Source organism: Lepidothrix coronata, unplaced genomic scaffold (genome assembly GCF_001604755.1).
Source record: "Lepidothrix coronata isolate B3197 unplaced genomic scaffold, Lepidothrix_coronata-1.0 Scaffold84, whole genome shotgun sequence".
NCBI lineage: Eukaryota > Metazoa > Chordata > Aves > Passeriformes > Pipridae > Lepidothrix > Lepidothrix coronata.
The window spans coordinates 3,200,212-3,213,400 of record NW_016690264.1 but is presented as its reverse complement, the minus strand read 5'-3'; the positions used below and the strand labels follow the sequence as shown (position 1 = coordinate 3,213,400).

General features: G+C 52.3%; 1 protein-coding gene across 3 annotated transcripts in view; it reads left to right on the top strand.

Annotated features, from left to right (window-relative positions):
* Window positions 1-438: 438 nt before the first annotated feature.
* FAM107A (family with sequence similarity 107 member A) overlaps window positions 439-13,189 on the top strand; it is a 28,489-nt gene continuing 15,738 nt past the window's right edge. For 2 of the 3 annotated variants that reach the window (XM_017820499.1, XM_017820498.1), the window contains exons 1-2: window positions 439-664; window positions 11,607-11,670. In XM_017820499.1, the coding sequence (XP_017675988.1) occupies window positions 641-664; window positions 11,607-11,670 (88 nt within the window). In that variant the 5' untranslated portion in view covers window positions 439-640. Of the gene's footprint in view, window positions 665-11,606; window positions 11,671-12,566; window positions 13,094-13,189 lie in introns of those variants that run through there. The other variant, XM_017820500.1, reaches the window with a different exon arrangement.

Here is a 13,189-nt window from a genome sequence, read left to right as displayed (position 1 = left end):
TTCAGGTAACCTGGCTCACCTGAGGTCACAGTAGGCTCCAACGCTGCAGCAGCAAAGAGGCAGCCTGGGGTGTTTGCAGGAGCAAAGTTTGCAAAATCCAGTGCTGCAACAGGAGCCAAGAGCCAGGATACAGACACATAGTAGAAGGATAATCCTCCTTTATTTTTTGGTGTTTATTTCAGCAAAGCACCAAAGGAGCATCGAGGAAAGATGCCACAGGCAAGGACCTGCGGGTGCCGGGCCCGCAGCTGGGCGAATCCGTATCCTGTGACATCTTGCCCTGTCAAGTGCAATTACTGTAATCTTCCACAGCCTCTCAAAATACGGATCCCGGCTTAGAAACCGGGCATCCACAGCATGAAAGCTGCCTTTGTGCCCGGGCAGAGCCTGGGTGCGAGCCAGCCCTTAGGTGCATGAAGAAAATGAGTTCTCCACGTGCTGGAAGAAGGGAGGAAAAGCAAGCTTTCCCGCCCGACCCCACCACAGACAGGCTGGATTTCACCCACGTCTCCCCGGAGCAGCAGCCGAGGGGCCGGGAGCTGCACGGCTGCCTATCCCCCCGGGAATAACGGAGCCGTGACCACAGGGAGCTGGCCGGTCCCACATCCCGGAGAGTGGAGCGCAGCCAACACATCCGACCATGGGGGCGTCTCATGGGAAGAAGGTAACGGGGCAGTTTTATGCAGGGCTGTGGTGGCGGGAGGATCGAGAAGGCACCATCTGCTCACGTGGTGCTTGTTTTGCCCCGCGCGTGCTAAAGCGGCCGATGGCAGCGAGGGATTAGAGGGGAAGGGACCTGCTCCTGGGTGTGGGTGCCACTCGTCAGGGCCGGATTAAGTAATTCCATCTAATGGGCTCAGCACTGGGGCCTGCTGGGCTTTTCAGGACAGCAAGGAGGGGATCAGAGCATTGCAATAGGACAGACAAAGTTTGGCTTTTCTGGGGAGAAACATCAGGTTTGTTCCGAATGTGTCAGGCAGCCTTGCAGGCTGTCTCCCACAGGTGCACTACAGAACAAGCCCTGAGTGTTTCTTGGCCTGGGAATTGCTGCCAGCTCCCTCCCAGGACAGGGAAGAGCTCGGTCAAGTCCCACAGCACCCACACGTATCTCCCTCTCCTCCAAATCCCCTGGGGAGAGCAGTCAAACAGCTCCAAATGGAAACAGAGTTTTATGAAGTCAGAGCTCTGTGGAGGCAGCTAGAGATGGTTGTGCTGAAGACGCTGTTAGATGTCATTTTGCTTTCATGGCTGATGACATCAGTGCCTAGAGATGCGTCATCACCATTCAGTCATGATGCCCTGATCTGGAATTAGACTTCCATAGCTCATCTCCCAGCTCTAAGAGAAATGCACTTGTGCACCACACTAGGTCAGTAACTTCTATTGGAATGGGGACAGCACTGGCCCTTTGCTGCAGGAGGGACCTTTCATGCTCAGCTGAGCTTGGCTGTGGCCTTCAGAGGTGTGGGCACCTCCAAACCAGGTGCCTTGCAGAATTTTGCAAACTTGCTGGACTTTCTTCCAAAACTAGAGATAGACACTCTTGCAGGGAAAACATGCAAAAAAGCAACCCACTGGCCAGTGTGACCAACATCCAGAAGGAAAATTAGAGGTGAAATGGGACTAGTAAACATTTACCTATTTTTCTGGACTTCCGAGAAGTGCCAGGTACAGGAGGTGCCGCTCCCAGCCAGCCCCCTGCCTCTCCAACACCCATCCGAGGTGCCAATGCCACACTGACTCCAGCCATGGCCGTTCCTGGGGCTCAGGGCTACAACAACACACCCAGGAGAGCCATGCTCTGCCCACAGCTAATCCCTAGACCCCTGCTCACGTGGCTGTGACCTTCAGGCCCCGGCGCATTTGTACAGGCATTACTGGAAGCAGGGAAATAAGCTGGTTAGGTCAGGCTTGGCTCAGAGCCACCCGGTTAAGCCCTGCTGCATACAAAGCAGTCCATGCCAGCCTCCTGACCACCAGACCAGACAGCTTTTGGACAGCTTTCCTGACTGTTCCCTCTCTCTGAAACACCATGATCCCACTGCAGCCCAGCACTGAATGGCCTGGCTTTGAAACACTGCCGGGATCTCGGGCTCTCCCGTCACACCAGCTTGCTGGAAGCTCCAAAAAGCTCTGAGACAGTTTTATTTTCATGGGTACCAAAAGGTCAGAGATGTCACTCTCATTTCAGCCTCCTAAATGTTGCCTGGGTTGACAAAAGCCTGTGCCACTGCCCAGCTGGCACCAAGCAGGGATGTCTGACTGGCAGCTCCTGGGTCAGTGCTTTACCCTTAGGCTGATGCTGATGGGGAATGAAAACAAGACAGCTCCTTCTGCTGCCTTTCTAGGGTGGGCATGAAAGCAGGATCCAGCCCTCCTGAGGACCAGCTTGGGTCCGGGTGATAGGCAGGAAAACTCTCCTTCCCCCAGCCCTTGCAGAACCAGCACATCTCAGGACACAGGGACCTGGCAGGCATGACCCCATCCATCAGCTACAGCCCATAGAGGACCTGCAGGGGAGCATGAAGCAGAATGAAAACTCTGCACCCCTCGCCAGCACCACCTGCATTAGCAGTCTCAGCTGCACCCTGTTTAAACTTAAAACAGAACAGGACTCCAAGGGGATTACAGTAGTGGATTGTGGAGTGCAACACAATCCCCAGCTCCACAACAAAAGGCACCGGAAAGGCTGCCAGCATGGCTCCAAGGACATTTCTACTTTCAAAGGCTGCATCTACTCCCAGAAAACCTGTTCTGGTATCACCAGTGTCCTGCGGGCCCAAGCCAACAGCAGGACTCCAGCAAGACACAGACCCTTGCTGGGATACCCTGTGCTTGAAGTGAAGGGAAGGACTTTGCTGGGGGCTGGTTTAAGGGTGCTGCAGAGCTGGTGCTGATTCCCTGCCAGTTCCTCTGCTCTGCAGGGCATCAGCCCCACTGGGGACAGGAATGTGGCTGACATTCCTCTAACCTCAGCAAACCCCCTTCAAATAATCCTGCAAGTGCAGCCTCCCCAGCAGCAGCTCCCCAGGGTGCCAGGGCAGATGCTCCCAGCCCCCCGGCAGTGGAGGAGGTGGTTTCCAGGCACCTGCACCTCTCCGCTGCTTTTCTCCATGGTTTCTCAAGGCAGGGTTTGCATAGTGGCTGTTTCCCCAGGGAAAGTTTTCTGTCCCCAAATTCCCAAGAGTGTCAGTTTACACTAATGTCAGATGAGCCCAGATTAGCCCTGCTGCTGAGCGGGGAGCTTTGCTCTGTGTCTGGTTTAGAACAACAAGAGGCAGCACGCCAGTGCCAGGGAGAGAGGCTCTGCTTGTTCAGGCAACCACAGTACCTGGCTGCCCATGCTGAAAACAGGGGTTTGAGAACATCCTTTAAAAAAAAACTGCTCCATCTGAGCATTGCAGGACTGGACAAGCATTTCTGGGAGCTGCTGGTGGGATTTCCACACAAACACAACTTACCCACTAGGCAGGGTACCCCCACAGCCTGGCCCCTGTTTCAGCCTGTGTCCCAGCTCAGATGGGACATACTCTCTGACCTTTCATCCACCCATCTTTTCAGGGCACAAGGGACATGCACCATGTCCCTCAGCCACCCCAGCACTGCTGGTCCAGAGCAGAGTCCCTTTTCAGAGCAACTTTGGCTTCAGGCAAGCTCCTCCACCAACATACCTGATTACACTTCAGGACTTCTTTTTCTCACCAGTGATCATACATATTATTCACACGCCATAAGGGAGATGAAGGCTACAAAAATGAACCCCTCAGATCCAGAATGAAAAGCAAGTCCTAAAAAATTCCTTTGCAAAAAGATGGGGGGTGGTGGGAGGGAGAATAATTGCTCTGCCCCTCGTTAGCAGGAGGCTCTCAAATAGGTAAATAAGTGACTGGCTCTCCCAGACAAGTATTTCAGAAAGCCAGTATCCAGTGTCCCTGCCAGCTCTTGCAAAGCATCCCAGTGCCTGGGCAGCATGAGAGCCCTCCGAGGGACCCTGCCTGCTCTGACGTTACAGCCCCGGCCATCCCCCCTCACCACCCAGGGCTGCTGCTCTGATGTCAGCAAGAGGGGCTGCAGGTGCCAAGGCCCCTGAGTAGCTGAATGCCACCAGCTGTTTGGTGGCACTGGCCTCGGGAGCAAATCCAGAAACCAGATGGCAACTAGGAACCACAACATTTCAGTGTCCTGCGGTATTGTGCTGCTCAGGGAGAAGGGTTTGCTGACTGTAACAAGCCTTTCTTAGAGGGGCAGGAATGAGAGCTGCAGAAACACAGCAGTAAAGTCCCAAAGTGCCTCAGGACTTGGGAGATTATTGATAAAAAGCCAATTTCTGGGCAAAACTAACATACACCCAGAAGATAACAGCTCTGGATCATAAGACAGCAAACACCTGTAAGTCCTCTCATCTGTCTGACATAGCACACAGCTCAGAGTGGGACAGCTGGGTCAGGACTAGTCCCAAAACCTCCATAGAAGCTCTCTTAGGTGACTTTAACCTGCCTCTTGCCTTCCTCTTCTTCAGCCCTTTAAAATCCCACAGGTTGTGACGTGAGGACTCTAAGCAGAGATACTGATCTGGGCTTTTGTAGCTTTCAAAGTAGAATAAAATGCTGTGGCATCCCAAACCTCAGAAGTCAAATTCTTTATATTGGGAATGAGACCACAGCTTTATTTCTTACCCGTCCACCGTGAGTACCCAGACAGCACTAGTAAACCACCTCCAACATCTAACATAACCCACTCTCTGCCTCCAGAAAGGCTGACATTTTAGTCCTGAGAGAGCTCATATGGGCTCAGTGCAGACAGGGAACTAATTTGGACACAGTGAGCCTTCCCCAACCTGCTCTGCTGCTTCTGCAGCTGCGCTAGGTCAGCAGCTGATGTGCTGCACCCTTCAGCACAGTGCAAGGTCAGCTCCACGGTACCCACACCAGCTCCAGCAGCTGACTCTGCCCTGGAGCAGCGTGGGGATGCACACTCAGAGAGGGACATGCAGCCTCTGTGCCAGTAAGGCGACCAAGCACATCTCACCAGTCTGTGCATGACAAGCTGGGGCACAGGGGTTTGATCTGTGGGTGAGGGTGCGGGGCAGGACGCAGAGGAGCGTGATGCCAGCCCCTCCAGAGCAAGGGCAGAGGTTATCTGGCACTGGCCAATGCTGCCTTTTGCAAGGGAGCCATGGAGAGGGCTCAAACTGAAGGGAGGTGCACAATGTGTTCATGGGGAGACCAAGATCATTGCATGGGAAATGCTGCAGCTGCTGGCTCTGGGATGGCTCAGCAGTCCACAGATAAAAATGGATTAAAGCAATTAAAGGCTTCACTGCTTCACTCTGCTCCTGGGGGTCTTGTTTAAGTGGCATCTGCTGCCTCCTCATGAACCCTGCAATAACAGGGATGCTTCACCTCTTCCTTCGCTGCCTTCTCCATTTGCTGCCCATGGTGGCATTTTCAGCCTGGAAGGTGGCATCTTATCCCAGATAACTTCCAAACCTCCTTCCTTTTGTCCTCTTCCCTGTGGGGTCTCCTCTGCGTAGGACCCCAGTGGCACATGCTGCTCACAGGGAACAGACCACACCACTCTGCCCTGAGAGCTTGTTACCAGAAGTGCCTGGGGCTGATGGGGCATTTCTGCCCTTACTTTTCACAAACCCCATTTTTACAAGCTAAGGAGCTATTCTAGTAACCCTGGGCAGGTAAAGAGCTCAGCAAGGTGCTGTCAGAAGAGCAGATTGCTGATGGCAGCTCTAACCTTGGCCACTTACATATGGTCCCCAGTTGTGAAATGGAGTGATGATGCCACTGCAGCCTGGTAGCTCTAGGACAGCATGGCACTGTACCAGAAATAAATATTGTCCCTATTAATCATGTGGCAAAAGCCTCACTTTTTGCAAAACAACATTCTTCAGGGAACTTTAGGGTGTCTTAATGGTCTCTCTGCAACATGACAACAATTCACTTCAAAGCTGCTGGAGCCCTTTTGTGCCAGTGACTGATGCTCTTCCCCTGCAGTCAGCTGCATCCCCAGAAACAGTGGAGCAGTCTTTCACTTTCATCAGTGGTACCACATCTCCAGCACAGGGTAAGAATAAGCTCCTGAGACAGGTAAAAATGGTTTATCCATAGCAACAGCTTACCTGCTGCTGACAACACTGAGGTTCGAGATATAGGTATTGCCAATAGAGAGCAGGGCAGCAATTTGGCTTTGCCCTGGCATGCAGAGGTGTTGTGTGCAGGGGAGGTATGGAGGGGACCAGGTTAAAATGCACTGGACTGCAGGTGAGGACTTCCTTCGCACCACAGGAGAACAGCAGGTCCATGGGCACCACACTGATGGATGGATGTGCTGCTCCGGTTTGTGCCGAGAGCCTCCCCGTGCCCTTCGCAGGGGGATGTTTGGCTTTGCCGTCAGCTTGAATGCTGACAAATGAACCTTGTGCAACGGCTGCCATGGGGCTGAGCCCTGTCACTGATTGCTTTCATTAATCTGCAGGAAATTTTTTGCTGTGTCGTATTGCACCTCCCCGGGCGTGCACTGGGGAGCAGCAGGGGAGCAGCATTTGCTCAGCTGCAGCAGGGACTTCAGTGGGGCTCCCTGCCCTGGGGCTGGCAGCTCCAGCAAGCCCCCATTCCCATGCTGCTGCCTCCCTGCTCTAGTTTATTTTGTCTTTTTTTCTGGACAGTCAGTGAAATGGGACTCGATTTGCCAGCTTTCATGGCCACAGGAGGGCTGTGCTTGCCTTCTGGGGCCACAGGGATTTAGGAGGGGAGTGGCTTTGGTGACAAAGACAGGCAGAGGTCAACACGGCGCTCATCTGTGTCAAATTGTGTTTTCTTTACGAATAAAATAACACTAAGCACTATTTGAAGCATTTGCAATTTTCTACTCGACCAGGCAGAAAAGTGGCCACCTGGCTGGTGCTCCCCGAGAGCAATGTGGGAGCTGCAGGAATGTCAGCCTGGCCCCATAGCCAGACTGAGAGCCCCTCTCCTTCTGTAAGCCTAAATTTACAAACTGATGTAGTCAAAAAAATCCTTGAAGCTGCTGATTGCTCTCGTGAGAGTGGCCACAAGCATCTGCCCTCAGCTTCACTTCAGTCTGAGACAGGCTGCAGACTTGTAGAGGTCAAAAGACCAGTAATGAAATGTTACACCAATAACTTGATATTTCTTAGAGTCCTTTGCAATACAATAGTGAAATCAGCTATGGTTGTGGCCAGGAAACAGGAGTAATACAAGCTCACAGCTTCTCTTGAAAAACCAGCTCTCCCCAGGGCAGGTGTGCACGGAGGGCTGGGCACGGGTGGCTGAGCATCCAGCAACCCAGGACAGGGAGCAGTGGGGCTGGGCTGAGGCAAGTACTGGGTGCTGTGGTGGTTCAGAACCCTGCCAAGCCCCTTCCCATGACAAGGGCAGCACTGTGGCAGCAGATTTCATAGCTGCTGGCTCAGGAATGCTGGGATGTGCCTGGACACTGACTCCTGGGTGCCTGCCAGTCCTGATTGTGAAACCTGCCAAAATAACAGTGTCCCATAATGAACTGTGAGAGAGGAATGTGCATAGTCAAGCTCCCCATCAGGGAGTAACCCTCCCAAACAGCATTGCTCTGCCTCTGCAAGAGAGAGGAACAGGCAGTTCCTCACAACAGCCCCGACAGAAGCTATGTCGTGACCTCCACAAGGAAGACAAGGTCTAGTCTGCCATCTCTGGAGGGAGCACGGTGTTATACTGCCTCTCCTAGCCCTCAAGAAATTCCAGAAATTCATCCAAACTGCAGCACTTCATTGGCCGAGGCCATCAGGGAATCAGCAGCAGTATGAGGCATTGTGGCATGCTGGTGATTTTCTCTGTTTCTCCTTGACAAAAAGACGGTGTCATCCCAGCAAACATGTGCACCAGCTTGCTGAATCAAATAAACCTCAACACCTCACATGGCAGGACTTTGAAGCAAAACAGTCAAGCTGACAGATTTTTGTGCTCTGACATCACAGATGGGAAAAAGTCTTACTAATCCTCCAAAGTTCCTTCCAGTGGATGATTTCATTGAAGTCTCTGGATCAGTCCCAGCTGCTGCAAATGAGCACAGATAGACCAGAATTCAGCAATAACACAAGAAATTTGAGCAACAGCTTAGATGGGATCTCAGAATCCAGGAGCATATAAGAGATGTTTTTATACAGAGCACCAGGAGCAGCAAGAGGATATTTGGGGCTAATTGAAAACAGAGGTAGAGTACAATTGGGATAACCTCTAAATCGCATGTTTTGTGGCTTCATCACACACAGAAATGCTGGCTTCGATCTGCCAACCATCAGTGCCTTGTTCCAGGTCATGACAATTCCTTTCAAAGCCTCTGGGTTAAGCAATAACACTATTTTAATCAATGGATGTGTTCATTGATGTTCACTGATGTCAGCAGCTGCTACAGCACCTTAAGGACAAAGCAGCTCTTTGAGCCCACCTACTCCTAAATAGGTAGAGCAACTTCCACCCCTGCTAATGGCATCTTCTTCCCAAAACCAGGTCTGTGGGAGAGTCACATCAGTTCTCAGCCTGGGTGGCATTTTGCCCACTTCAAAACCTCTTTATCACCATGATCTGATTGCCAAAATTTCTTGCCTAATTCATTTCTTCAGTCTTTGGCTACAGATACAATGTAGATGCTCTGATACTGCACCTTAATGACACCTGTATTGATCTGAACCTGCCAGAAGCCATCTTCATCACCCTTTCCATGGCTCATGATCTGACCACACTGATGGCTCATTTCCCTGCTTTCATCAGAACACAAACATGGTTCAAAATTACTATCAATTGTGCTGGAAGTAAATATTAGAGCACCCACACTTGGGACAAGTAACAAATACTGATTAATGGTTTATACAGGGTGGTTGGCTTTAAGTTGCACCCCCTGATCAGGGAGCCAGGGATGAAGATGGTGGTTAGAACTGATAGTTCAAAGCAGCCTACACCTGTAAAACTGCCTCCAGATATTTGCTGCAGGAGCTCTTTGCTGTGCATCAGAGTCAGGGCCAGGAAGAGTCCCGCTGGGATATAGTGGTGTCCAGGATGTCTGGGAGTAACACAGAACAGTGTTACTGTGTTACTTTAGAAGCAAAACATGGGACTACTTACTATTTATACTTTGTGTTGCTTTGTGGCATTTAACCCATTTAATCACCAGGCTAATTCCAGCTCAAGTGGTGGGTGTCCTCACTGACAGGGTCAAAGCAGCACGGGGATCCCATGCAGGAGGATCTTGGCTGTAGATTGGAAGTGGTACCTGCTCCCATCAGCAATGACTCCAGAACTGTCCTGCTCGCCTGCAGAGGGGCACAGTGTTACCATCTGATGCTAGATTTTATTATTACTTCTTACTCCTCGCAAGATGCAGTTGCACTGCACACAGAAGTGATTTTCACATGGAAACAGGAGGTTTGGGGAAATAGCAGGCATTTTCTGCCCATCTACTGAAACACCCTCCCCATCTGACCCCTCTGTACTGTGACAAATTTAGGCCTCTGACTCCTGTGGTACCTGTTCCCCTGCCCAGCTCTCTGGGGACAGAGTTCCATACCCTGCTTTGTCCCATGGGGAGCAGGCAAAAGTCTCCATCATCTGGGCAATCATTAACTGCTCCTGTGAGCCTGCAAGGTGCAAGGAGCTGTCCTGCTCTGCAAACACACTCAAGTGGAGATTAGCAGGAGTTGTCACCAGACACACTGCGCCACAGAGGTGACACAGTATCAGAGACCCAGCATAGCTCTGACCAGCCCACACAACCCCTGCCTTGGCGTGGCCACCACCAAGGTCACCACCACAGTGCAACCAGCACGACTTCTTAGGTTGTAATGGGATTGCACAGAGTTCGTGCTGGGGGCAGGGCACATAGGGTGGGAGGTAAGGCTGGGCTGCCCAGCCAGTCCCCACCACCACAAGCAGCACTTCAGCCAACATCTAGCATTAACCCAGCAGAGGAAATGTTTAACCAGCCTCTAGAACCTCCCTGCAGCAGGAGGTAAAACAATGTCTGCCTCAAGTCCAGCCCTGGGTTACTTTAGCAGACCCAAAATTTTGCCTGCAGACCAGAAGCCTGACTGGCAGCAGTGCTGCACTCCCAAACCTGTGCTGAGCACAGAGATTTAATAAAGATCCAGGCAGGAAGGACCAGGCAGAGCTGTCTGCTCTGTCACTCACAGTTGCACGGAGGCCCCTCAGTCAGGGAGACAGCGAGCCCATCCCGGCGGCAGCGTTATCTCACTGTCATTGTATTTGCATCAGCATTACACATCCCTGGAAGATTGGTGTTGGGCACTCACTTGGCATGTCTGGGCTGTTTTAATACAGAGGGGACGTGTCCACACCATAAAGCTCCTGATGCCACAGCAACTGGCTAAAGAGACGACAGCCAGCAGCCAAAATCACTAGCACAGTAACTCAGCAGCTAAAAGTCAATCTAATGTACAGCCCCAGTAACAAGGGCCCTGCTGTGGTCTTTCCTCCTCCCAGCATTCATTAGAAACATGGGGGCAGTTGGTGACTGACGCAACTCCTTGTCTGCAGGAGCCACTCCAAATAAATATCACCCAGCAATCAACCGCCCTTACACACAGTAACCTTCAGGGAGCTACAGGGGCAATACAAAGGCTTTTTGTTAATCCCAAAGACACAGGAGCACAGGGTGAGATTACTAACTAATTCAAATAGTAAAGATAATTGTTCAGCAAGGAGCTCCCAGAAAAAGAGCTTTGCCATGGAAAGTCCTTTGGTTTAGGACAGGAAGTCCTAAACACCCCACAAACTCACTTTCCTGCAGAGAGGAGCCCAGATGTGCAACTCATCAGGCACCAGGGCAGATCAGACAGAAGTATATCCAGAAAATTTAGCTGGATTTTTCTGATTTGTTTTACTCAGTCAAAAGCAGGTGTTGATAGTTTCCATTCCCACATCCACCAGCAATAACCACCCTTTCCTCGGAGCTCAAAGCGGGTTTAAATTGATGCTCTTTTCCCCCTTAGACACATCTCCAGCGAATTCACAGAACCAAAGCCTGTTCAAAGATGATCCAAGGGGAGTAGTACAGATGTGTATAGATTTCTTTTTCCATTCAAAGCACCAAATGGTATTTTCAGAGTGTGCAATGAGCAGCCAGGCCATGGGGCAATAGATGACATGAGGGGAGTCTGCTTGGCCACAAAAAGCTTTTGAGGCACACATGGGCTGTGAGGCAGGCTGCAGTTTGAGTAGAAAAACTGCACAACCTTCCCACTTAAAAGCCTCTCCTTCACCACAGGTTTGGTTTAGAGGCAAAAGCTGCATGGGGTCTGCCAAACCCTGCCCTTGGCTGGACAGGTCTGGATGATTGTGCTCACACAAGCACAGGGACACACACCACACACAGCAGAATGTGGACCAGCCTGCCTCCTGTCTCCTGCATCTGATGCCCCACGTCAATTAAATTTAACAGCTCCTGGTCAGGAGGTTAAAAAGAATAATAATTTTTTTAGTCTCTAGTAGCAAAGGACAAGCAATGCCTCCTATGTTGCATCTCCTGTAATACAGCAATATCTGTACAGTCTTTTCCCACTCCTCTCTTGTCTTTCCTTCCAGAAAGAATATTCCCTTCAGTCCAAGAGTCCAAGTGGGAGCAAGAAGCCAGGGAGTGATGGTTCAGGTGAGTGCCGGCAGCCTGTGCTGCCCCACAAAGAGCTTTGGAGGTGAACTGGGAGGGACTGGGGCTTCTGCTCACACCTGGTGCTGCTGAGACCCTTGCTGAGAAACATGGCTGGAATGGGGGGAAATGCTGAGACATGGAGAGGAGCAAATTGTGGAGATGTGAAAATAAGTAAAAGAGCACCCCTGTGGTCCATTGGCAGCCTGGCCTCTTTCTCCAGTCTTTCATGGGGCCAGGAATGTCAGGCCAGGACGTGGTTGAGACAGACCATGGGTGCCATGGTGTGTGAAGGTGCCTGGGCACCTCAGCAGTGCTCCCCCGGCTATCCTAATGCCTTCCTCTGGCTGTGCTCCATCCCTGACCCTCCTGGGACTGGGACATTGGGCATCTGCAGGTTGGCGCTGGGCAACCTGGGCAGAACTGGACCACAGCATCCACCTAAGAGCCAAAAGGAGTTGCTGAGGTGGTTGCTTCTCCTCCTCCAGCTTTGCAGTCTCTGGTTTCCCAGGCTGTGGCAATTCACAGCCAACATGGTACCTCCAGCCACAGCGAGGATGGGAACAAGAAGACCAGTTCAAGTAAGGGCTGCATCTCAGCTGGAAGAGACTTGGGGCAGTGATGATGTGGCATCACACAGCTCTGATGCCACCAGGATACCCATGACCCCATGTAGGGGCTGCTTCTCCCTCTTGCAGCCCCTACCCCTGGGGTGCAGCAGCTGCTCCCCTGGGCCGTGCAGCAGTTGGTTGATGACAGGGTGTTGCAACATGCCAGGGAATAATCACGATAACTCGAGCGGTTGCCCTGGTGCCGGCTTGGCTGTTGCAGTGGTTGCTAAAGAGAGTGGGCGTGCGGCTTCCTCTGGGGCGATCTGATTTCTCCAGGAGAGTGGTTAAGGCACGTTGAGGAGAAATCATCCTCCGTGGAGCAGGGACACGACCTCTCCACCAGCAGCAGCGGCTGTGCCGAGCGGGCGGCTCGGGTGCCTGGGCACACACAGAGCTGTTTGCTTTGGGGAGAAAGAGTGATTCGCTTGTTCATCCGTCCTGGGAAAACATCATCTGGCAACAAAGAGCAAAGGGAACAAGTTTGCAGAGGGACCTCTGGGACCAGCACTGAGGAGTGAGCAAGGCCACCGGCTGCTGCCAGCTGAGCTCCAGCCCTCAGTGGGGTCCTTTCGAGGTGGCAAGAGCAGCGAGGAGGGAGCGCCGGTGCAGCAGCCACCTCCACGTGACCTCCCGTCCAGGCTCCCACTGCAGAGACCTGGCAGTAGCCAGGCAGCTTCGTCGGACCCAGCCAAAAGTCACGCAGGCACGAGTGCAGCCAGGCAGCAGCAGCAGCCTCAGCCCCGACAGCCCCATGTCGTGGGGCGCGGGGCAGCACCTGCCCCCTGGGCTTCCCAGGGCCACACTGCGGAAATCAGGTAAGCTCAGGGCCCCCCGAACTGCCCCGGGGGATCCCCACTTCTCTGCTGCTCCCTCCTGTGGGATGGGCTGCTGAGCCCTATGGGGTTGCTCTG